The sequence below is a fragment of the Leptosomus discolor genome, chromosome 2, assembly GCF_034619465.1.
Source record: "Leptosomus discolor isolate bLepDis1 chromosome 2, bLepDis1.hap2, whole genome shotgun sequence".
NCBI lineage: Eukaryota > Metazoa > Chordata > Aves > Leptosomiformes > Leptosomidae > Leptosomus > Leptosomus discolor.
The window spans coordinates 73042847-73066104 of record NC_141392.1 but is presented as its reverse complement, the minus strand read 5'-3'; the positions used below and the strand labels follow the sequence as shown (position 1 = coordinate 73066104).

Below are 23258 nucleotides of genomic sequence, written 5' to 3'. Positions count from 1 at the left end.
TTTTTTCTTTCTGGCTTGGTTTGTTTTTTTCTGTTTTGTTTTGGGTTTTTTTTGAAAACGAGGACGTGTCAGAACCGGAGGCCTCAAGCGCAGTATAAAATGACCCCGGCGCAAACCTCCAGCATTCCTCATCCTTCCCTCTCCAGCTGCTAACATCAGCCAAGGCAGCACGCAGGCTTGGCTGCCGCCAGCACAGGCTCCCTCGCTCTTCCCCTTCCTCCTCCCCTCCCGCCCTTCTCCGCTTGCCAGTACAGTCAGCACTGCTTCATATTAGGCACCGTTGCAGTTATTTGGAATCTCGAGTACTAGAGCTGTCATTGTGTTTCTTTGCCTCATATCAGCTACTAGAGGGAAAGATGTGGGAGGGAGGGGCTTTCTTCGAAGTGTACAGGTTTTTCTTTAGGATTAATTGCTCAGTAGATATTTTGTCTGAAGTACTCATATAGAAATTATTTGAAAGCCACCTGGACAATACATGGGTTTCTTTAAGTCTAGATGGAGTCGTATTTCCTAGAGAGCATCCTGAATTACAGTGTCTCATGGATACGTTTTCTAACTCTCTCTTTCACATCCATCTGCCGTAGGATATTTCAAAGATGATTTGGCTGCCATTGAGACTTGGAGATCTGATGCCACAATGAGGACTCACACACGGGGAGCCCCAAGTGTGTTTTTCATACACGTCGTTTGCTTCGCCTTTGCCCACGGCGCCAGGGAGGACCCGGACGTGATGGTTCCTTTTGTCAATGCCAACTATGACAGCTACCCCATGCTCTACTTCTCCAAAGGGGACGTGGAGGCTCTGCGTCTCCAGGCTGCCACCACGCACCAGCACATTGCAGCTCGTCTGATCGAGGCAGTGCAAACGATGCTGTCGAATCCCCTGGAGTACCTTCCTCCCTGGGACCCGAAGGAGTTCAGCGCTCGGTGGAATGAAATCTATGGCAACAACCTTGGGGCCCTGGCGATGTTCTGTGTGCTCTACCCTGAAAACATCGAGGCCATCAGCATGGCCAAGGATTACATGGAGAGGATGGCAGCTCAGCCTAGTTGGTAGATTTTTGTCTTTTTTTTTTAAGTTGTTCTTAATGTATAAGCTGCTTGGAGTTGGAGGAGTGAGTGGATGAGTTAATTACTTAAAATAATTTGGTTGCTCCTAATATTCACTTTAACAGTGACTAACTTGATGAATGCATTTACCCTCACTGGACCAGCAGTGACACGCAGATTTTCACCTTCACTGGATTTACCCTGTTGCAAATTCATGCTGAAAGAAGGAGCATGACCCTTCGTGTACCAACCTAATTGCTGTAAAGTAAAAAAAAAAAAATCCAAGCCCACTCCCAATCAGAAGCCAGGGGTTTACATCTGATTTGTGGTGAGAAGTGCTAAAAGTGTTATTGTTTAATCTCTTTTTTTTTTCCAGACTTGTACATATCTTTTGGGTAATTCTTGCTTAGGAAGAATTCAGGAAAGGGGGACCTATGAAAAAAGGTATAATTCAGTGTATGTAAAAGTGTCAGTCAGGCTCTGCAGTGTGCTCTAACATTTGTCTGAGCTTCAGTTCAGACTTGCAGCTCTGCTTGGCTGTATGATTCTTGGGCCTCTCCTTAAGACATACTATGACATGATAGATATAGTTGTCCATCTGGTTACTGGAACTGCCTGAGTTGCTGGCATTTTGATGACCACTTCCTGGATTAACTTCACCTGGATGTGAGTTGTCATCCACAAGTTACTCTGTCCTCCCTGTGCCACCCTCTTTCTATGGGGACAGAAGTTAGTGTTCTCATTGTGTGGTCTAGCAATTGGGACCCCAAGGTCTCTTTCCTCCTCAGCTTCCTTTTTCATGCCCTCCAGCAATTTATCTTCCTTTTTTCCCCTCAGTCAAGCACATTTGCCCTACTCGCTGCAGTAGTTGCCACTTGGTACACCTTGCAGACTGTGGCCCAGCGTTGCTGCCACTGTGAGGAGGTCAGAGGGTGGAAATGTGGACTTTGCCAGGATGGTGACTTCTGCCCAGTGCAGTGAGCTGGAGCTGCGATGGGGCACTGCTCCCCTCTGTTGCAACTGCTGTCCTATAGCTCTGTGGTGGCAGCAGCTCAGGAGAATCACAGAATGTTAGGGGTTGGAAGGGACCTTGAAAGATCATCTAGTCCAACCCCCTTGCCAGAGCAGGACCACCTAGAGCAGATCACACAGGAACGCTTCCAGGTGGGTTTTGAATGTCTCCAGAGAAGGAGATTCCACAGCCTCTCTGGGCAGCCTGTTCCAGTGCTCTGTCACCCTCACAGTGAAAAAGTTTTTCCTTATGTTAATGTTGGACCTCCTATGCTTTGGTTCGCACCCATTGCCCCTTGTGCTGTCATTGGCCATCACTGAGAAGAGCCCGGCTCCATCCTCCTGACACTTGCCCTTTGCGTATTTATAAACATTGATGAGGTCACCCCTCAGTCTCCTCTTCTCCAAGCTAAGTCTGTGTCAGGTTTCAACTCAGCACAGGAAGAAGCATGAGCAGTATTCATTGCTCAAACTACTATTACTTACCTTCCTTGGGTTAAGACCAACTAGTAGTGTCCTATAAATGGCATCCATCCATGGACTGTCATTGGAATTATGCTGGATTTGAGCTAGCGTAACTTGGGATCCATATCCTCCTGATGGGTGTGATTTAGAAGGCATTACAGTGTTGGCGTTCCCCTATACCAAGTATAAAAGTGGTGAATGCCACAGAAATACAGAAACTAGAACAAAAGAAGTGGTGGGAGAGAGAAGGGACACACTGGGCTTAAGTTGCTGGCGTGTCACAGAAGAGAGGACATATGGGAGTTGGGAAGAAAAGTATTGGCACAACAGAGTGGTAGTAATTTCCAAAATCTTCCACTGAAGCATATCAATACAAAACTCCAGAGGCAGTCTGTGTTTCTCCTGGCACACTGGCAGAGGGACAGAGCTATACAGAGGTGAATCCAAGGACGTGTAACCATCTCCAACAGGACCTACAGACTGCTCCAAAGTCAACACCTTCCTCCCTAGTTTCATTGTTTGCACTTTTTTTTTAACTTGCTTTGGGTAGTGTAAACACATAGTTACGTGGCCATCTGTTTTAATGGAATAAGAGAGAGGACTGAGTAATATTTTGAGTAGTGGAACTTATTTGTGTCTGGCTGAGTTTCCTACATCTCACTCACTGTCTCAATAACCTCATTTCTGTATCTTCTGTGATTCCTGCCCTGGATTAATTGTGGGTTCTCTGTCCATTGCCATAATGATCTCCTTTGTCCCAGCTGACCAGATACCAATCAGAAGAGCAGATATCTTATTTCCACTTGGCTTTGATGATATTTACCTCTGCCAAACTACTGTTTTTCTCGAGCAAGTATCTTGCATTATCTCAGTGAAAGAGAAGCCGTGCTTTTCCCATCTTTCCCTTCTGATGTAGGCGTGTCATTCAGCAGACAATCAAGGTTTAGTCAAGGTTCTCCACTTCGCAAAAGAGGTGGGTGCAATGCTCTTAATAGGGGAAGTACAGAAGGAGGAAATCAGAAACATAGGCGATAGGACTGGGGTAAGCTGCCCTTTGTATAACCTCCAACTGGCCAACTTTACAAATGCTGTCACAGAAACATGTATCTGGTTTCCATTTTTGTTTTTCCCCAGAGAACTTATGACTGAATACTGTCAACGTGGAGTTCACCCTATAGCTCCATCAGTGATGGCAGTAACATAGATCCTACTCCCTTGTCCAACAGCGGTTTTCAGGAAACTATAGGAATGTAACATCTCTGAGGCATGTACTACTCTGTCTGGCTTTACTCAAATAGGTCAGCAGGTTCAGAAGCTGAAGGAGCAGACAGGCAGGTTATGTAAATCTGTCTTTCCTAAGAAACTCAACTAAAAAGTACCAGAAAACATGTTACTGCACACACTTGTCCACTTGGGATAAGACTAGGAGAACAAACACAGCAAATGTGAGAGTTGTGGTCTGAGTGCTACTAGCAGGCATTTAGATGTTGTGGCATCTAAAGCGCTGCATAAGACTGTACGTGAACTGTTCTGGTAATGTCACAGTAATGGAATTTAAAAAAAAAAAAAGGTTGTCCTGTCTATTTTGGGGAAAATATAAATATCATTCTGGGTGATATATTACAAATGATAAAAAAATAGCTCTAGAATTTTTTTTAAAAAAAAATCAGTTGGATGAGTTTCCCGTAATTTTTTTTGCGATATTAAATAAAATTTAAGCCTTACTAGAAGACAAAAGTGTATTTTGGTAGTGTGTGCAGTAGCTGGATAAAATAAATATAGTTTAAAATATCACTGATTATTTGTCCCAGAATGCCAGGAGATTGAGGAGACTGACATTTTAAATTTCCTCTTTACATTAGCGACAATCCTCAATAGTCCACATATGGTTAAATACCTCAGGATACAATTATGAGAAAGTCTGCTTGCAATTGACACATGCATGGAAGGGGCATGTAATTAAGTGCTGTTGTCTTTTCTCATCTACTTCAATAGTCATTTTACATCACATAATAAAGTACATGCTTAACTGAGTTCCCATTCATGTAGGCTAACACAACTTGGGCCATTTGTCATAACAACCGATGTTGATAGGCGTGCTGCTCATAACAGAGCATCCGTAATTGCTACATCCTGGAGTAGGTTTACATTTTAAAATAAACAAAGGGGCAATGGCTTAACAGCTAACTATAACAGTCACCCAAAATAATATGGGAATGGACAATGTTTTGGAGACTAGCAAGAGAAGGGAAAGGTAGTGCATTAATATTTCAGTAAAAATAGATGAACTTTAATGGTTTTGCCTGTGAAAATTAAAAGCTGGTGTTAAATAATGTGCTTGGTTTTCCCAGGTTTGATATCTAGATGCTGTCTAAAATCTTAGGGAAAGTTTGTCATTGTAGTTAAGCTGTATTATCTTATTTTACGGAGAACAGAGGATATAGATCCATTTTCTGGCATTTTATCTCTGACTGGCCCCTAGAGCACTCCCCACCAGAAGTGCGTTTTTGGCCGAGAGGATCTGTACTCCTGATTCTTTCCATATGTCGCCTCAGCCCATTCCCGCACTGAGCGGAGTGATGTAATCGGAGTCACACATTGTGCAGAAATAGGAGTCCAGTCTGATTCTGTGTATTGGACGAAGCAGTGAGAAACTCCTCTCTTCTTTCTAAGCCCACCTTATAAACAAATGCCTTAGAAGTTCACAAATTCTGCACCCTTCTTAGAGGAGGAGAGACATCCCCATTTGCAAAGATTTGTGTACTTTTTTTTTTTTTTGCACGTAGTTGACACACCGTTCTTAAAGACAAATATGTTACCAATGTGCAGTAAGGTGTGGGATTTGACAGTAAGCCTGGCTCTGTGGGTTTCAGAGGAGAGATAATTACTGTCAAGCACATGCAAACATTCCAAGCAAATAGCGGCAAGTAAGGAGAAGCTAATGGGAGGCTTTGCTGTAACAAACCTTTCTGCTATTTCTTATTAACCAGCAATCCTATAGCCTTCTGTTAGTCTCTGTTTATTAAAAGTATTGGAGCATGCTATAGCACCGTTGCTGTTAGTATCCAGATAGTGCTTGGCACTGAACAATATAGATTACAAAGTAAAAATACGTAAATATAAATAATTAAATGTGTAGATAAATGTATAACTAAAATTAATTCACATGTGCTGAGCTGAAATAAAGTGAATCTCTGTGCTGACACCACAAATTTAGAACATCTGTTTGACTCCCAATAATCAAGCAGCAGTCACATTCAAAAAAAAGCTTAGGAGGGTTTTATAAGACTACAGCATAGGAATTAGTATAAAAGAAGCTGTTGCTGAGATAGTCTCCTACAGGGAGGAAGAAAAAGAAAAGGAAGGGTAGGAGGATAAATTTGGTGTCTGGAATATATATTATGTTAGTAAGTGAAATATCAAACCCTCATGCTGGTTTTATCTTTTTCATATGGAGCATTTAAAAATAGAGGTTGTGCATGACTGTGAAATTAAATGGCTAGCTGGATTTTGAAGAGTTCTGTTATACCTTTGATTTTATTTGATAGGATCTCTAGGAGATAAATTGGCACTGAAGTTCTGTGATAGCTACAGGGAGCTATCTTTCTGGCATGCATGGTATAAAAATTTGCTACAAGAGCAGATAGAGGTAATCTGTTGAAATAATAACTAAATTTCTGTGTCTGCTTAATATGGCACTGAGAACTACTAAAACACAGTTCTTGTTTATTAATGTGTCAACACAGAAGGATCATGATTGATACTAAGAGCAAGCCCAGTGTGAAAAGGACTGTCTTGCGATCATAGCCAAAAATGAGAGAAGAGGATCTGAAAGAAGCTTTAGAAGCGACAGAATGATGATTATAGTCCTATGGGGAAACACAGAGAAAGAGGATAGAATGCAGGTGAATGCAGTACAACCCTACTTTTATAGTAAGCTCTTAAAACTTCTGAAAAATAGTGTCTATATGTTGCCTTTTTTTTTTCCAGTGTGATATGTTGCCCTTTACGTTTAAGGGAGTGGTCCTTTGCCTGTCTTCCTGTGAACTCAGCTGCAATGAACACGGGCATGTCAGAGGGGCTGCTGCTGAAACACGATTGGTAAAGAGATAGGGGCAAACTTGTTATGTTTTACCTTAGACACCGGAAATATAAATCAGTTGTCAAGGATGTTTTCTATTCTTGACATTTTTGCTGTTGCAAATGACCAAGCACTTAGGTTGTGCAGATAATGGGGTTTTTGTTTTGGCAGCGAACCAGAAGAATGTGGAAGGGGTGAAAGCTGAGAGGTGGTTTTGGATGAAACAGATTTTTTCAAGGATTTTTCTTTTTGCTTTCCAAAACAAAAATTGGAAGATAATTGTTCCATCAGTGAAGAAAATACTCCATTACAGCACAGGAAAATATTTTGGTTTGGAGGCTTTGTAAGAAAAATACTGAAAATTTAGTCTAGTTTATAAAACAAATGGTGGTGGTCTCATTCCCCTTGGCAGGTATACTCCCTCTGACTATGGAAGAGTATTTTCCTCCTTTGCCTGTCGGGAAGTTTAAAGCTGTATCTCCTTCCCCCAGAAGTGGGTCAAAACAACAGCAAGAGTCTGTGGAGAGGCAGGGTGTTGCCATTGGCTTTGGGAAGACTGTACAGTTACGCAACCGATTTCAGGATCAAGGTATCAGTTGGCCCCATTGCATGCCACATTTGCATCCACAATTGACATTTAATGTTCATTAAAGTCAACCATGCTGTTAGCTAGCTACCGTATCTAAGATAGATTGCATCAAAATGTACCAGAGGGCTGTCCTTTAGCTAATTTTCACCTGTAAGCCTTTAGAAAAGAGACCTGACTCATTTCCTTTCCCACATAGTGAAAGCGAGAGGTTCAGGACTGAGGAGGGAGTACTGGCATGCTTCTTTCAATCATTAGCTTAATCTGCCCTCAACCTCCAAGAGTTATTCTGCAGTAAGTAATTTGTCATGGGAAAGTTTGGAGCATTAAACTTCAGGATGTGGATTACTTGTGTAATGTATGTGTCAGGATGTGCTTAATGCTTATTTTGCATGCAGTGGTGCCATACTACTTACTGACAGTAGAGGCTAGAAATCAGATCTCACGCTGCCTGGAAGAGTGTTCTATTTCTCAAGTTAGAGTGTGGGTTTTTTCCCTATTTACTTCAATTTGTTTTGAAGAATTGGATATAAATTGAAGGAAAGGCATGCCTAAACATCCCACAGGCCATGGTCAGGGAATTCACTTAAGCAGAAGTTTGATCTAAATTCTGCCTTGAACTGGGCAGATAGTGGTTCTTCCCTCTTGGCTTAGAGCAATGCTAATACTTACGGTTTCAGTAGGGACGTGGAAATGGTTTTCTGTATTTTCCCCTCATTTCTCATTTCCCTCATTAATGAGGGAAAAATACAGAAAACCATTTCTGCTAAAAGAAGAGACATTAGCAGCATTAGGATTGTTGTCAAGAAATGGAGAGGTTGTGGTTATCTTACTACAATTTTTCTAATCGTTTTTTTGGTTGTTATTTTGATACTAATTTTTACTTCCTATCCAAAATTTTCTACCATTTGCATACTTATTTAGAGCATGGAATTGCATTTAGTGAGGGCAGTATGTACACTCTTAGCCTTGGACAATGCAGTGCATGCATGATGGTTCTTGGCATCATAACTTGATGACTTGAAGAACTGAGTCTTAACCCCCGCCTTCAGATTCGTTGTTCGTTGTAGAAGGTGGCAAATCTAAAACAGATAACCATGTTGCACCACACAAAAATTCTCAACACATGTAGGAAAACTATACTACTTACCCGTAATACAAACCTTCTCTGTGATCTCTTTATTTCTCCAGTTTCTTCATGGAGGATTTGTATCAAACTCTAAATGTTTAAAATAAAGTAATAAAAATATTTTATATGACACAGATTAAGAGAATCTAAACGAACACCCCAGGCATGCTTTTGTCCTGTACCATTCCCAGAATTTGTCCAGACAGCAGTTCTTTGTGTGGAACAATACATATGGCTTTGTACGATTATGGAGTTTGATCATTAGGCAGCAAACCCATTTAGCACTTTTTGCTCTTTTCTAAACCTTATCAAGTTTCCAGATAGGCACCTCTTCCAAATACAGGAATAGGTATATAAGTGTAAAAAAAAAACCAAAACAAAACACCCAAAAAAACTAACTTTTTTTTTTTTTCACCGTCTGAAGGGATGCATTTATGGTTTAGCTGTAATTATAAAATGTTTTAGAATTTTTGGAACAGTTGCCTTTGCTAAAAGTGCTAATGATTGCAACTATGTTATAGATATTTTTATTTACTTTGGATTCTTTTTTTGTAACATCTGTTACCTTTAAGAGACTGAAGAGGCTAATGCAGCATTGATGTAAAGGTTACTTGCTGTCTTCAGACACAGTTAGTTGCTAAGCTGAGGTTCATGCTATCTGATGTTAAGTTTTACTCCCAAGAGACTTAGAGAATAGCTATTTTCCAGTGCAAAGCACTGTCATGTTTTTACCTTTCTTTATTTGTATAAATACACAAAACTTTTCTTTAATATTTCAGAATGCAGTTGTTAACAGATAGCCCTGAAAATCCTTTTTGATATCATATGTTCAGTGCAGGCCTATGGTACCATGCTTTCCCACGGTTTATCAGCCAGGCTGTTTACCAAATCTGACACTGGAGATCCATTTGAAAAATGAGAGAGTAATTTAGATACAAAAAGCATTTAATGCTTGGTACTTCACCATTCTTCTTGTGAATCGTGGTCCACATTGTTTGGTGTACATTGCTTGATTCCATTGAAATTCAGTTAATGGAGGTGCACTGATTTATATCAGCTAAAAAGTTATGACTTCAAGAGAGCTTCATTTTAAGAACAGATGTTGACTGTGGGTTTGTATGTTTAGAAATGAGGGTCTTTAAACCGTCATCATTAATTTTCTCTGACTTGTGTGCCTCTCCTTTGTTAATTCTATACAGACTTACTCTACAGAATTGCAATTTGAGGGAACTTATGACAAAATTGCTTTTGTCTAGCCTGAGGTGGGTAACTGTGCCAGTAAGAAGACTTAGGATGCCTAACATAAGGTTTTTTACACTGAAGGGTTGTTATATTTACTGAAGAAATCAGCAACCTAAATGCAGTCATAACTGATCCATTCAGCACTTCCCATGTAGAAGAGTGCTTTCTATTTTATCAGAAGTGGTGCCACAGAGACTAATATGTGCTCTTACAGTATAGAATTTGATGCAGTATAGCATTCAATACCAAACATAAAGTTAGCATACCTCTTAACAATGAAGGTTACAATAAATCAGTTCCACTGTCAAATCCCATTTAAGATGAAGTCAGGTAAAGATCATTAGTTTTAAGCACATTCTAATTAGCAATTTGTATGTTGTTATATGGATACTTTGAATTAAATGTTTTAAATTAACTCAAGTTCTTTCATCTTCCCCTCTGATGTATAGCTTAGCCTCTATCACTCTGTAATTGTTCTAGGCAGAGACCTTTTAAGTGGTATTTCCTGTACCCATTTGAACTCTGATTTCTGAATGTGCAAAGGTTTAGTGAAAAGCAAAACTAAAAATACTTTGGAAATTGGGATTCATGATATAGCTGATCAAAGGTATGTTCACATCAAAGGGTTTCTGACAGCAATCACAGTGCCAGGGTGTTGCATATAACCAGAGTACAATGCCACTTTACGTTTACATATAGGACTAACAGCATTTTAAGAGCTTTTTCAGTTATAAGGAAAGATGAAAAATCAGAAATAGAGATGCAGCAAATTAATTGAGATTGACAAATAATCATTTCACTCAGATTTTCAATTTTTGCAGCTCAGTGACACAGTATAAATAAATCTAGAGAGCTGGAAGAGTTCCTTGCCCAGTTCAGCTACGTTTTCTTCCAGTTTATCTGGAAATACAGAAACAATCAGCATCTAGGAAAAGCATGTAAACGTTTTGGCTTACAAGTCTGTAATTTTTTGCACAACAATTCAGTGAAAACATAAATAAAAAATTTTACTGTACCTGGCTGGAAGTCTTCACTGATACATTTAGAGTTTGAACCGGGAAAAAACCAACAGGGAAACGTTCCTGACATTGACCACTGAGAATAATTAGATGTGGATGTGGAGATGATGAGTAGTAAATTCTAGAACATTTTTTCCTGATGCTTTGACAGGTATTTGTTATCACACTTACAGCTGTCTGTCTTAATATTGTTCACAACCATTTTCTGTTGATGCTTGTCTGTTAACCAAGAAACAAAATCGTGCAAATGAATAATCTAGTCCAATAAAAACCCTGGTTCAAAAAAAAACGGTGACATCCTGCTGCTCAATGCTGAATGCATTCATGTATTTAATTATAAATCTGTGAGATAAAGATTTAATTTAAAAAAAAGGAAAAATTAATGTATAACTTCACTCAGCAGAAGATGGGATTGAAGCTGAGAGAAGGTGAACACTTAAAATTTGGAAATTCAGCTAATCAAAAAGCCTACAGAGGCTTTCCTTACATACAAGTATGAATGTGCCAAGTTCATTTGAGTTCTTCCAATCATGTTAGATATACCAAAATAAAAATTAAAGGTCATTTCTCTCACTGGTGCACATTGTGTTTTACCACAGTTGCAGTGCCCTAGGCTGAAGGTCATAATTTCTATGTGGTTCATTCATGCATTTTGAATGCAAATAAATGCTCCTATAGCAAAATGAGGATTTAAAAAAAAATAATCTTGCTGTTTTGCTATTTTTTTCTCATCTGTTTGTTCACACTGCTGCTTACACAAATTAAGATGAAATCATATTTATAGTTATAGAATAGTTGAAGCTGGAAGGTGCACGTCTTCAGGAGCACACCACAGTTTCCATTGACTTCAGTAGGACACTCTCTCGTCTCAACAACTTAAAATTAATTTCTGTAATAAAAAAATATATTGCAAAGAAAGTAAAATAAGAGAACAACCATGAAAGCAAGTGATGATTGTTCAATTTATCAAAGATTTTTTCACTATATGTTCGTTCACATTTCCTTTTCTGTAGAACCATGGCCTGAAAGTAGTCAGTAATGCAAAACTAAAGTCTTCAATACACAGTGTATGCTTGATTTAAGAGAAATACTTGTTCTACACTACTTCCACCTCCATTATGAATTTTCTAGATACAAAATTACTATTTTGCTGAATTCAGAGTAATCATTGGATAGAAGCAGGTAGTTCCTAGAAAATAATTTTGAGTAGTGGCATCATTCTACCTCTTTTTTACGCTAAACACTGTTTTTTGAATGCTATTAAATATGTTAATTTGAACTGTAGTCATGAAAGTAAATTTCATCATCTCTACTATCGTTGAATGCATTTGGGAAATTAAGAAACAGCGTAGTGCTGTTATCTTATTATGCTTGCTTTAAAGAAAACTTTAGTCCCATAGCCACCATTTAGGAATTTATCAACATTTGACTTTGGAAAAGAAAAAGGTTCTTACAGATTTTTGAAGGAGTATAACTATGGGATATTACTTTCTCACAAAAATTATGTGAATCTTGCTTCAGATAAATAGATTAGGTTTTTGTACAATCAAAATTCTGCATATCTGTTTCTCCTAGCAAAACTCAGAATGCTGCAAGCACTGTTTTAATATTTAACAACTTAATCGTTCTAATAAAATTAATGAGCTTTGAAGGTCAACATTGTCCATACTTAGGAAAGGAAAAAATGGTCTCAAAGACTTGGTAAGTAGCTTACTACTGTGTTAAAATTCAACATGAATTGCTCAACTTCAGAGACATTAAGTCATACACACCTCACAGTGCGTAATGGAGAAAAAGAAGTAGGTGAAACTCAATTAATTGGCATCTTTCTTTATTGACAGGCTAGTAAAGGATGCCCCGTGGGATGAGGTCCCTCTCGCTCACTCCTTAGTTGGTTTTGCCACCGCGTATGACTTCTTGTACAGCTATCTTAGCAAGATTCAACAGGAGAGATTTCTTGAGGTAATTGCCAATGCCTCGGGATATATGTACGAAACATCATACAGACGTGGATGGGGTTTCCAGTACCTCCACAACCACCAGCCTACCAACTGTGTGGCCCTGCTGGCTGGAAGCCTGGTTCTGATGAATCAAGGTATGTGCTAAACCATAGGAATGTTTTCCTGAAGTGTATCAACTCAATCAGCCATTTATGCAGCAAAGTTTAGGAACTGATAGAAATGCTTCCGAGAGTACAGCAATATTGGGTTTGCTCTTTTGCTGCTTAGCAACATTTAATTTACTGAACAGAACAAAAGACTGTGGGCAGACATACAAGGTATAATATACATGCATATATACCTGTATATATAAATTCAATTATCTAAGTGATTCTGAAATTCTTACCTGACTGTAAGAATTAAAAATCCCCTTGTGTATAGTCTGTCCAGTCCAGAGTTACAGACAGGGTCTTTCAGGGTAGCTCATCAGCAGAGCCATCCACTTCGTCTCCGTACACAACACATCTTGAAGGTCAGCACTCAGGAACACCCCACCCACTGAGCTGGGAGCTAGACAACAGGATAACCTGGAATTTCATCCAGGTCTTCTGTCCTGTCTCCCTGAGAGAGTTGCAAAGGTGTAACTTTATCCACCCAAAAGCCACAGCTCAGGACCTTTCCTTGCAGCATCCTTTTCTATGGAGATGAGCAGGGCTTTACCTTTTTCCCTCTGAACTATGCCCTTGCACCCCATAACCTTCATCCAGGAGGTGTCCATGCCAGATGTCATCTCCTTCTTTGCTTTGGGGACTTAAACCCATCCTTCCCAGTTCCCAGGTGGATGATGCCAATATCACCAGTTGCTTTTGGCTGCTCTGCCTGGGGGCTATCCCTCTCCTCCTGTCTTAGGTGATACACAGTGTAATCGAGAATGCAAGTCACGGAGTCAGAGAGAGCAGTTAAGAAATCCTGACTTTAAACCCCAGCCTGCTTCGGCTGAGAGGTGGAAGTCATGGAGCCAGCTCCTGCTTTTGTAAGAATTCATCAATATTTTATCAAGTGGTTATTTAATATGTGCTAGAAGTATTTTGAAAACGTGATGCCCAGTGGAACTACTGACTTGCTGCAAGTTATGGAAAATCTATTTTCTGGATGCTGATAGTGTTGCGAAGCTGTTCAGCCCTGCCAAGCAAAGGCACATCTGCACATCGCTGGAGTTTTCAGACGCCCAAAGAAGTGTGACAAAAAACTGTGGCACCTGCTGTGTTTGGGGGGTCATCTTTTTGTTAAGTGTTTGTCAAAACAAGCGCATTCACTGATGTGCGTATGCTGAAAAGCAGCAAGAGTATGTGTGGAAGTTATGCTCTTTCCTCCTATCTTGCCTTCCACAAATTGAAGACTCAGACCATGTTTATTCAGTGGGTTTTGCTGAATTCCTCCGAATTCTATCCTTTGCTGAGCCTCCATTGGTGCAGGAAGCTGGCAGTTTGCAAAATAATTCTGCTTTTCATTAGAGTATAGGCCATAAGTGTTCTTTGTGCCAAACAACGGTAACATGACAAATAAGTTGGACAATATTTCTTTCACCAAAGGTTGGTGGGGTTTTTTTGGGGAAAAAAAAAAAAGTGCAAATTCAGCAACACTTGAGCAATTTGAAAATAGTGGTGATATTTCAAATGAAGATAGGTCAAATCAGACTGTATATTTCTAGATGAAAATTCGGTTGTTTTCAATATAGAGGGACTTTATTTAAAAAAAAAAAAAAAGGAAATTTAAATGAAGCTATTCTGTTGCTCTAAAATAAAAAAAAAAGTTTTAAAAAAATTCTTATTCCAAGAGGAAAGACTTTTTGTGAAGGAGGAAAAAAAAAAAAGGGAGGGAGCATTCTATTCTTCCTGTATCAGATGCATAGCAATTTCAAATAGCGTATCCCAATGTAGACCTTTCTCCCAAAAGGTTTAAATTCCTACTAATAATTTTAAACATAATTCAGATATTGAAGCATGCAGAGACTAAATAGCCAGATTAAAAACATGTAAACATTGTCATAGGACTGAAAAGTGAAACTAATTGAAATGAATTCTAGACACACACATATACTGAAGTCTTTGTAGTTAAAGTAAACATTCAGATATTTAAAAAATCACTTGAGTAAGGCCTAACTTGATGTAGATACTGTTAATTTATGTGAGATTTGTTCTGTAGCCTGACAGAGTGTTGAGTCTCTTTTTTTTTTTCATTCTAATGTGTTATTATTCTTTTAATACACTATAAGTATGAGGTTATAGCATAGATATACACTAGGTAAACAGAGTGTATATTCATTACAATGGTAAAGGCACTGTGCTGACCCATGGAAAGTACCATTCTTGCTAGTGCAGCAGTCAAAAGCTAGCTATTGTGGCTGTTATGTCACAAGGTCAAACAAGGGTGGAAGCATTTGGAATTTTATTCAGACAGACTGCTGTGCTGCCAACTCCATCAGAGTAATGAAGTAGTGTCAAGATATCTGTGAGTAAAGTAAGTGGAAGTAAGTAGCACCACCTGCCCCTGTTGCTCAGGCCTTCCCCATCGTAGTTACCTCTTCAGCCAGTGGATAAAAATACCATCTTAGATTCAGGTTGTCTGTTTAACTTGGACATTACAGTTGTTTTTTCTCTCTGTTAACTGAGCAGGATTTGGCAGCCCTGATTAGTAGGATGTCTGAATTGCTCATCACTCTGCTGAGCATAAATACAGTAATTGTGGCAATGACATGAAACAGGTCAGGTAGCAGGTTTGAATGTAGCTCATACTGCCTTAGTGGCACGTGCGCTCCATTCAGCCAGCACCGCTTCACCATGTAATGGGGTGTAATGCATGCCAGCTGAGCTCTGCTATATTGTGGAAATAAGTCTGGTTAAATCTGCGTCCAGACACTTTTAGTTGGGTAGACACTAAGTTGCCATGTAGAAGCGCAAGGCAGCTGGTCTCTATTTAGTTCTACCTCTCTTGCCAGTGAATCCAAAAGCAAAGAGAAGGCACATAGCCTTTCCTCTGCTGGGATCCACATGCTGCCTCCTGCGATACATAATTGCAGTGCTGAGGCTCCCGTGCTTGTGCTTGTTCCTTAGGGAAGGCAGACGAGACCTGAGAAGGTCTTCTTGAAACCTCTTTCCAGGTCTTGATTTGTATAGAGCAGACCAAAATAGTAAGATCTCTCAAAGTCTTTTCTTTAGAAGAAATATAGCTCTTTAGGGCTTGTATATGTGGAGGCTGAAAGTTAACCTAGTTGGAAGATTAATTTTATTCTGGAACTGAGGAATCTGCATTTGAAATTAACCATGCAAAGTTTTTCCAAAATAACTTCTATTTGGATAACCCTTTAGGTTGTACAACAAACTGAAAATGTAAGTAGAACAGAGCATGTCTTAAAATACAACCTGAATTAGTAGAATATCAGTTAACTGCTGTTCAAATGTGAACTTCTTTGTAATTTTAAACTCTGAGGATCTCCTTACCACACTGGTGATCATACCAATGAAAAATGACTGATTAGAATGTTTGCATTATTGGAGCCCTCTAGTGGGGACTGTAAGTTTGCTTTCATACAACTTTAACTTGAAATATAATAAATAGTCTTGGCATGGCTCTTCCCTTTTTGGATGTCCTGGATGCATTAAGGAAATTTTCCTTTTTGGATGGAAAGGGTAATCCTACATTATTAGCAAAAGGTGTTTAATAGATTTTCCCTGCTCACGTGACCTTGCTTTGCTGCATTTAAATACAGTAGTTTATTTTTTACCCTAGAACTACAGGGACACTGAAGCACTAGGTGGTATTTTAGAGCTCTGGATTGCAGATTCCTTGCTGTAAAGGATCCCACTGTGGGAGTACAGATGACATAATCTATGGCCTATGGTGTCGTAATCAGATTTGCCAACATCTTTTTCTTTCAGGCTACCTTCAGGAAGCTTACTTGTGGACCAAGCAAGTGTTGGCAATCATGGAGAAGTCAGTAGTCCTACTGCAGGAGGTCACAGACGGCTCACTCTATGAAGGGGTGGCCTATGGCAGCTACACAACCAGATCGCTGTTTCAGTACATGTTTCTTGTCCAAAGGCACTTTGATATCAATCACTTCAGCCACCCCTGGCTCAAGCAGCACTTTGCATTTATGTACAGGACTGTCCTGCCAGGTAGGTCCTTTGGGCAAATGAAGATGAATCTTCTAATTCTTGAAGCAGCAGTAAATTTCATACTTCAAGTAGGCCATTTTCAAATAACATTGTACTTGGATTTTACCTTCATCATCCATTGAAACAGTGACATCCTTGTTTATCACTGCTTATTAAAGATCATTGTTGATTAAACTCTGTCTTTTAAAACCAGTCAAAAGATAGGAACATTGTGTGGGAGAAAAAGCAATGGTTCAGAATTTGAGTTCTGGTTTTCAGAGTTTGAAACAGACCTGTTTCTGGGGGTTTCCATTTGAAAAATAATATTCTTTGAGATCCTTACTGATTTTTCCCTTTGCTAAATATCATCACACTGAAATACTGGGTGAAAGGAATAGAAAGACAGGGTAAAAATATCAACAAAGAATAGGAAAATTTTGTATGATCACCAGTTTTCCACAAAACATTGGAATAGATTTTTATACCATTTTTATTAAAATATTTTTCATATGGAAAATGGAATTTACTCAAATAATAGGTTTCTCTTTGCAGGTGTGCACAAACCATTTTCTTTTTTCAATGTGAGAATTAAACAGAAATATCTGACATCACTAACGGGTCAATTTTGCAGACTTTTCAGTATTACTGGTCTTTTGCTGGATCTCTCCAGTCTCTCATAGAGTGTTTTAGCATCTCTGAATTGCAATCCTAGTTGTGACTGAAAGATGGAGATGTACAAATGCAAAAGTTTTAAGTTAATAAATATTGCTGACCCCTTCTAGCTTTCGGAAGAGATTTAGTTTTAGGCAGCCTTGCAAGTTTTCGAAGATGGTTTTCTGTTGCTTATTTGCAGGACAATTCATTACAAACTTATTGGTCAAATTCCCCATTGAAAAGGCAGTGATGTCTTCATTGGCTATAAGCACCCCAGGTCTAGCCATGTATGTAAGGGGGGGCTGAGTGCAGCTTTGGCATGCCAGCACAGGCATGTAAGGAATTGCATTGACTCCATGTGAGACCTCAGGCATCTGCTGGTGAGAGGTTCCTAAGAGCAAAGTGAGCTCATGTTAGCTGTTTCAGGGTGAAGCTGATTTTTTTTTTTTTTTTTTTCCCTTGGGGGAACCTCTGTTTTCTTGCTTTAGAGAGCTTGGATTGACATAGGAAAAGTAGGAACTGTAAAAAGAAGGTTACCTTTGCCAGATTTGAATGAGGAGAGGAAGCAGACAGGACACTGGTTCTTACATTTTTTTTAGTACTTTGTCTGTAGCCCATAGTTGCAGAAGAAAGGTGAGTATTCAAGTTAGCTACAGCAGAAGGAAATGGCTCCTGTGTAACCTGTTTATGGCTCATTTAAAAGTAGGTCTATAAACATCTGAAAAGGCTATTTCTGTTTGTGTCTGTTTGTACTCCTTGGCTTCACCGTCATGCTCTACAAACACATCTTTGTACGTTTATTTGTTCTTTCTTACATTCCTTTTCACTTTTTCCCAAGGGTTTCAGAGAACTGTGGCCATCGCGGATTCCAACTATAACTGGTTCTATGGGCCGGAGAGCCAGCTGGTGTTTCTCGACAAATTTGTCATGCGCAACGGCAGCGGGAACTGGTTGGCAGAGCAGATCAGAAGGAACCGAGTGGTGGAAGGCCCGGGGACACCATCCAAAGGGCAGAGGTGGTGCACTCTCCACACTGAATTTCTCTGGTATGAAAGGGAACGAGTGGGCTCAAAAGGAACCTGACAGCTGTTTGCTGTTAGTGATAATTCATTGTCTTTATGTTTGTACTGTAGAAGCAGAGGTCAGGTTGGCCATGCGCAACCCAGAGAGTCATTAGGCTCAGAAGAACTTCTTCACCTGGCATAGATGCACAGTGCATGTTGCTACAGGGAGCACCTTGGTCTTGTCCTACATCTGCTTTTGTGTTTTCCTTCCGAGGTCTATTGCTTTTATAGAATACAAGCAGTTCCAAAAGGACTGAAAATTTGCCTGCATTTATTCTTCAGTTTATCTGGTCTCCTCTAATGTTTTTTAATCCCGTTGTGCTTTTTAGTAATTAATTTGGTGAATATTTAAAGCATAGTTTTCTTTTAAAAGCTATAGGTAATAATGTAAGCTTTCTTTTAAAAGCTAAAGTAACGTAAGCAGTAAGGCTACTATTAGTTTTTGCACATTAATTTGCAAGTTACGCTTAGAAAAATATAATGATAGATGACTAGGTCCGTATTTTCCATGTAATTTACAGCTTTGCTAACTTGTATGTCAATCTTCTAAAGGTAAGAAATGAAAAGATTCAAGAGGCTTTAGATATACATACAAATTCCCTCAGTCTGTGGAGAGAGTAAGTGCACTTTTGAGGAGTCACTGTAGCTCTATTTCTCTCTCTTACAAGAAAAGTATTATTGAATATATATATTGTTTTGCATTTATGATATGCACACTAGGATGCATGTGTATTAGGCTCCAAGCACCCTTCATCTTGTTATTTGCAAAATACAGAATCTCTCCCCTTCAACTCCATTCCGTCATTCTTTTCTCCTGTGTCTCCATGGAAATCTTGGGAATGTATACTTAGAAAATTCTTTCTGATGTCAAAGGGAAAGAAATTTTTAAAAGCACCTGAGTGGAAAAAAAAAAGAAAAAGAAAAAATAAAAGAATTATCTGAATATTGCAACGGTTGCCTTTTCCCTGTGCTGCAGTGTTGCTCTTGTGATGAGCGTGTTCCCTTGCATTAAAGTCTCAGGAAAGAGTGCTGCTTTTAGGGGAATCTCCATCAAGGACCACTAGATGTAGCGCAGGCTCCCTGCACTGGCTGGAATTACCCAAAGCCATGTGTGGGACATGAGCTGTGATGTCTAGGGCTTGACAGACAGAGGCTCCTGGTTAGCTGTAGAGAATAAATCTGATGAGGAACAGTCTACATAAATATTACTGGGCTTAATGATGGTTTTGTTTATTTTGGTTGCTTAAAAAAAATGCCAGAAGGTTAGGTTTTGTTTTCCATGGTTGTTGATGGGTTTTTTTGTTTGTTTTAACTCTTGTGGATCAAATAAAACAAAAATTATAAGCATTGTAACCTTTTCTAGATTAACACTTCTTTTTAACCAAATGTCTTAGATCTTATAATTTATACAAGAAAGCTGTGCAAATTTTTCTTCAGCCTAGTTGGAGAAGGAAACTGACATACACTAAGTGATCTCAATCATAAAAATTTATCCTTTAAAATGACTTTTCATTAATTTTTAGTTTATTGCTAATTCTGTTTGGAGACTACAGACTTCTATAATCATCACTTTGGGGAAACAGATACTCTGCCTCTCTTGGTTAAGTAGTCAGTGAATAGGTGCAAATGTTGGTGTCTAGTGCAGAATAGACAGTGTCTACAGCCTGATCCTAATGTGCCTTTTTTAAAGATTTGTATTGCAGTCAGTAGCTTTATGATAAAAACGTGTCTATTTTGAAATTAGTGGTACGCATGTTTTTGCACTGCAGAAGGATTGCTTGCTTTAAATATGGACCAGATGCTTTCAGCTATTATTCTGTAAAAAGCACACAAGAAATTTGTATAGGGATTGGTATGATAAATATCATTGCCACTATATGATTAGTTCACTCGGGAAGCAGTGTGGGCTTTATATTGTTAGCTTGCTCCATGATGTAAATATTCAGTCAGGTTTTGAGTTCTATACAGGTGGTGATAATGGAATCAGTCAAGTCATTTTTAAACCCATTTTCCTTGTCTTTTTGGCAGGTATGATGCCAGTTTGCGCTCCATACCTCCGCCAGACTATGGGGTTCCTAAACTGCATTATTTTGAGGACTGGGGAGTGGTAACCTATGGAAGTGCTTTGCCAGCTGAAATCAACAGGCCTTTCCTTTCCTTCAAGTCAGGAAAGCTGGGAGGACGTGCAATATATGATATTGTTCACAAGAACAAGTACAAAGAGTGGATCAAGGGGTGGAGGAACTTTAATGCTGGCCATGAACACCCGGACCAGAACTCCTTTACTTTTGCTCCAAATGGCGTACCTTTCATAACAGAAGCTCTGTATGGGCCAAAATACACTTTTTTTAATAATGTGTTGATGTTTTCCCCTGCCGTGTCCAAGAGCTGCTTCTCCCCATGGGAAGGGCAGATTACAGAAGACTGTTCCTCAAAGTGGCTTAAATATAAACATGACTTGGCTGGTGACTGTCAGGGACGAGTGGTTGCTGCCATGGAGAGAAGTGGGGTGGTTTTTATCAGGGGAGAAGGAGTGGGTGCATACAATCCTAAACTGAAGCTGAGAAAATTACAAAGAAACCTCATACTTCTCCATCCCCAGCTTCTCTTGCTAGTGGACCAAATCCATCTAGAAGATGACAGCCCCTTGGAGGCAGCAACCAGTTTCTTCCACAATGTGGATGTGCCTTTTGAAGAAACAGTTGTTGATGATGTCCATGGGGCCTTTATTAGGCACCGTGATGGGATATATAAGATGTACTGGATGGATGACACTGGCCACAGCGAGAAAGCTACCATTGCCTCACGGATGTATCCCCGGGGCTACCCGTACAACGGAACGAACTACGTGAATGTAACGACCCTCTTGCGGCACCCCGTCACGAGGGCCATTTACCTTTTCATTGGGCCCTCTGTTGATGTCCAGAGCTTCACTGTCCGTGGAGATTCTCCGCAGCTGGATGTTTTCATTACCACCAGTGAGCACGCCTACGCAGTGTACCTGTGGCCTGTCGAGGATGGGTCCCGCTCTGCCTTTGCACAGGTTATTGCAGACCGCCAGAAAATTGTCTTTGATCGAGCTTCTGCCATTAGGAGCTCTGCAGTGCAGGAGGTGAAGGACTACGTAGGGATCGTGGAGAGGAACCTGCAGCATTTTAAGCCTGTTTTCCAGCAGCTTGAGAAGCAGATCTTGTCCCGTGTACGCAACACAGCTAGCTTTAGGAAGACTGCTGAGCGCCTGCTGAGGTTTTCAGATAAGAGACAGACAGAGGAGGCCATTGACAGGATATTTGCAATCTCACAGAGGCAGCAACAGCAACAGCACGGCAGAGCAAAGAAAAACAGAAAGGTAGCCAAAGGCTACAAATTTGTTGATGCCGTTCCTGACATTTTTGCACAAATTGAGGTAAATGAAAGAAAAGTGCGACAGAAGGCACAGACTCAAGCACAAAAAGAGTTGCCTATAGATGAAGACGAGGAAATGAAAGATCTTCTGGATTTTGCAGATATCACTTATGTGAAGCACAAAACCGGGGTGTCAATCAAAGGCCGATCAGGGCTGGCACAGATGGTGACGACTGCTCGAAGTAGTGCCCCATCAATATCAGCTTCTTATACCCGCCTCTTTCTAATTCTCAACATTGCTATTTTTTTTGTCATGTTAGCAATGCAGCTCACATATTTCCAGAAGGCCAAGAGACTGCATGGCCAGAGATGTCTGTATGCAATACTTTTAGTAGACAGCTGTATATTATTGTGGCTGTATTCTTCCTGTTCTCAGTCACAATGTTAGCAGAAGACCTCTACTAGTCGACCAGTTTATGGTCATATACGTCTATGCAAAAGCATTAACCCTAATAGGGCCAAAGTTTATGTTCTTTTTTTCTGAAACATTCCAAAAACAGCTAGGGAAAGATTGGTTTCAGACCAGAAGGGATAGAAGAATAGGGCAAGCAATGAGTATCTCAGAAAACTAAGTACTTAATAAGTACTCCTCCTTTGTGTTTTGAGGTGGGCCTCACATCTGAGGGAATGTTATGCTTTGGTCATCAGAGTTCAGTAATGTAAAGTTGTAATGAGTTTTTTGGTGAGAAGAGCCCTCTTAATAGATTTATTTCTGAGGGCTTTCTTTTTTATACAGAACCAGGTTTGCATTTAGTGAGTTTTCATTTCGGGCTGCTATGGATGTCTCTGGACATTCTCTTAAGTAAAGGACATTCAAACACAAGTATGCAAGGCAGATCTTAGCAGTAGACTTTTCTTTGCCAAACCAAAGAATGCTTCAATATGGGACACTCCTGTATAATTATTGCAGACCTTTACATCATGTCATCTCTTCGATACTTTACAGTCCGTCACAGTGAGAAATGGCAATCATGTCAGTACTTGCCAAGTGAGAGACACAACACCTGGTAGGCAGTAGCAGAAGGCAAATATGGGGCTAACTCAAAGTATAAAGGAGCACAATTCTCAGGAAAAAAAACTTTTATCTTTCACTCAAGTGTAGATGTAGAAGGATGAATGCTGTAGAGTCTGTTCTCGGTTTTACAAGGCAGAGTTTCATAAAAGTTTTCTATAGTTTGAAGATCATCTTAGTAGGGAAATAATGTCCTAGATCACTGCCTTTCCATATGCAATTGTAAAAAAAAACAAACAAAAAAACCAAAGCAATCCTGTGGTAACCTCAGCAATTGCCAGTATGGAAAAAGAGGTATTAAGGAAGTATTTAATGTCTTTTTTCTGTTCACATGGCTAGAAACAGAGGACAGTTAAAATTGTGTGAACAGCCTGTTCTCTATAAAGTACCAGCAAGGGTTCTGCACACTCTTGGTGGCCCTGGGTCAATTATTTGGGGATTAG

The 23258-nt window shown here is 39.7% G+C and overlaps 1 protein-coding gene across 3 annotated transcripts; it reads left to right on the top strand.

Moving 5' to 3' along the window:
- Positions 1–637: 637 nt before the first annotated feature.
- Positions 638–22191, top strand: DSE (dermatan sulfate epimerase). Of its 3 annotated transcripts, none has more exons than XM_009947610.2 (5): positions 638–1053; positions 12425–12678; positions 16462–16701; positions 18173–18380; positions 20427–22191. In XM_009947610.2, exons 1-5 carry the CDS (start codon positions 638–640, stop codon positions 22189–22191), a joined length of 2883 nt encoding a protein of 960 aa, XP_009945912.2. The 3 variants fall into 3 exon arrangements, with proteins under 3 accessions (XP_009945912.2, XP_086317408.1, XP_086317409.1); XM_086461282.1 differs by lacking the exon at positions 638–1053 and adding an exon at positions 14915–14942 and having other exon boundaries at positions 12425–12662; positions 16477–16701; XM_086461283.1 differs by lacking the exons at positions 638–1053; positions 16462–16701; positions 18173–18380 and having other exon boundaries at positions 12596–12678.
- The last annotated feature ends 1067 nt before the right edge of the window (positions 22192–23258 follow it).

Excerpts from the sequence above, each read along its gene's own strand:
- DSE (XM_009947610.2), top strand. The coding sequence starts at position 638 with ATGAGGACTCACACACGGGGAGCCCCAAGTGTGTTTTTCATACACGTC. Across the intron at positions 1,054-12,424 it reads ATGGCAGCTCAGCCTAGTTG|GCTAGTAAAGGATGCCCCGT; the intron begins GTAGATTTTTGT and ends CTTTATTGACAG. Across the intron at positions 12,679-16,461 it reads CCTGGTTCTGATGAATCAAG|GCTACCTTCAGGAAGCTTAC; the intron begins GTATGTGCTAAA and ends TTTTTCTTTCAG.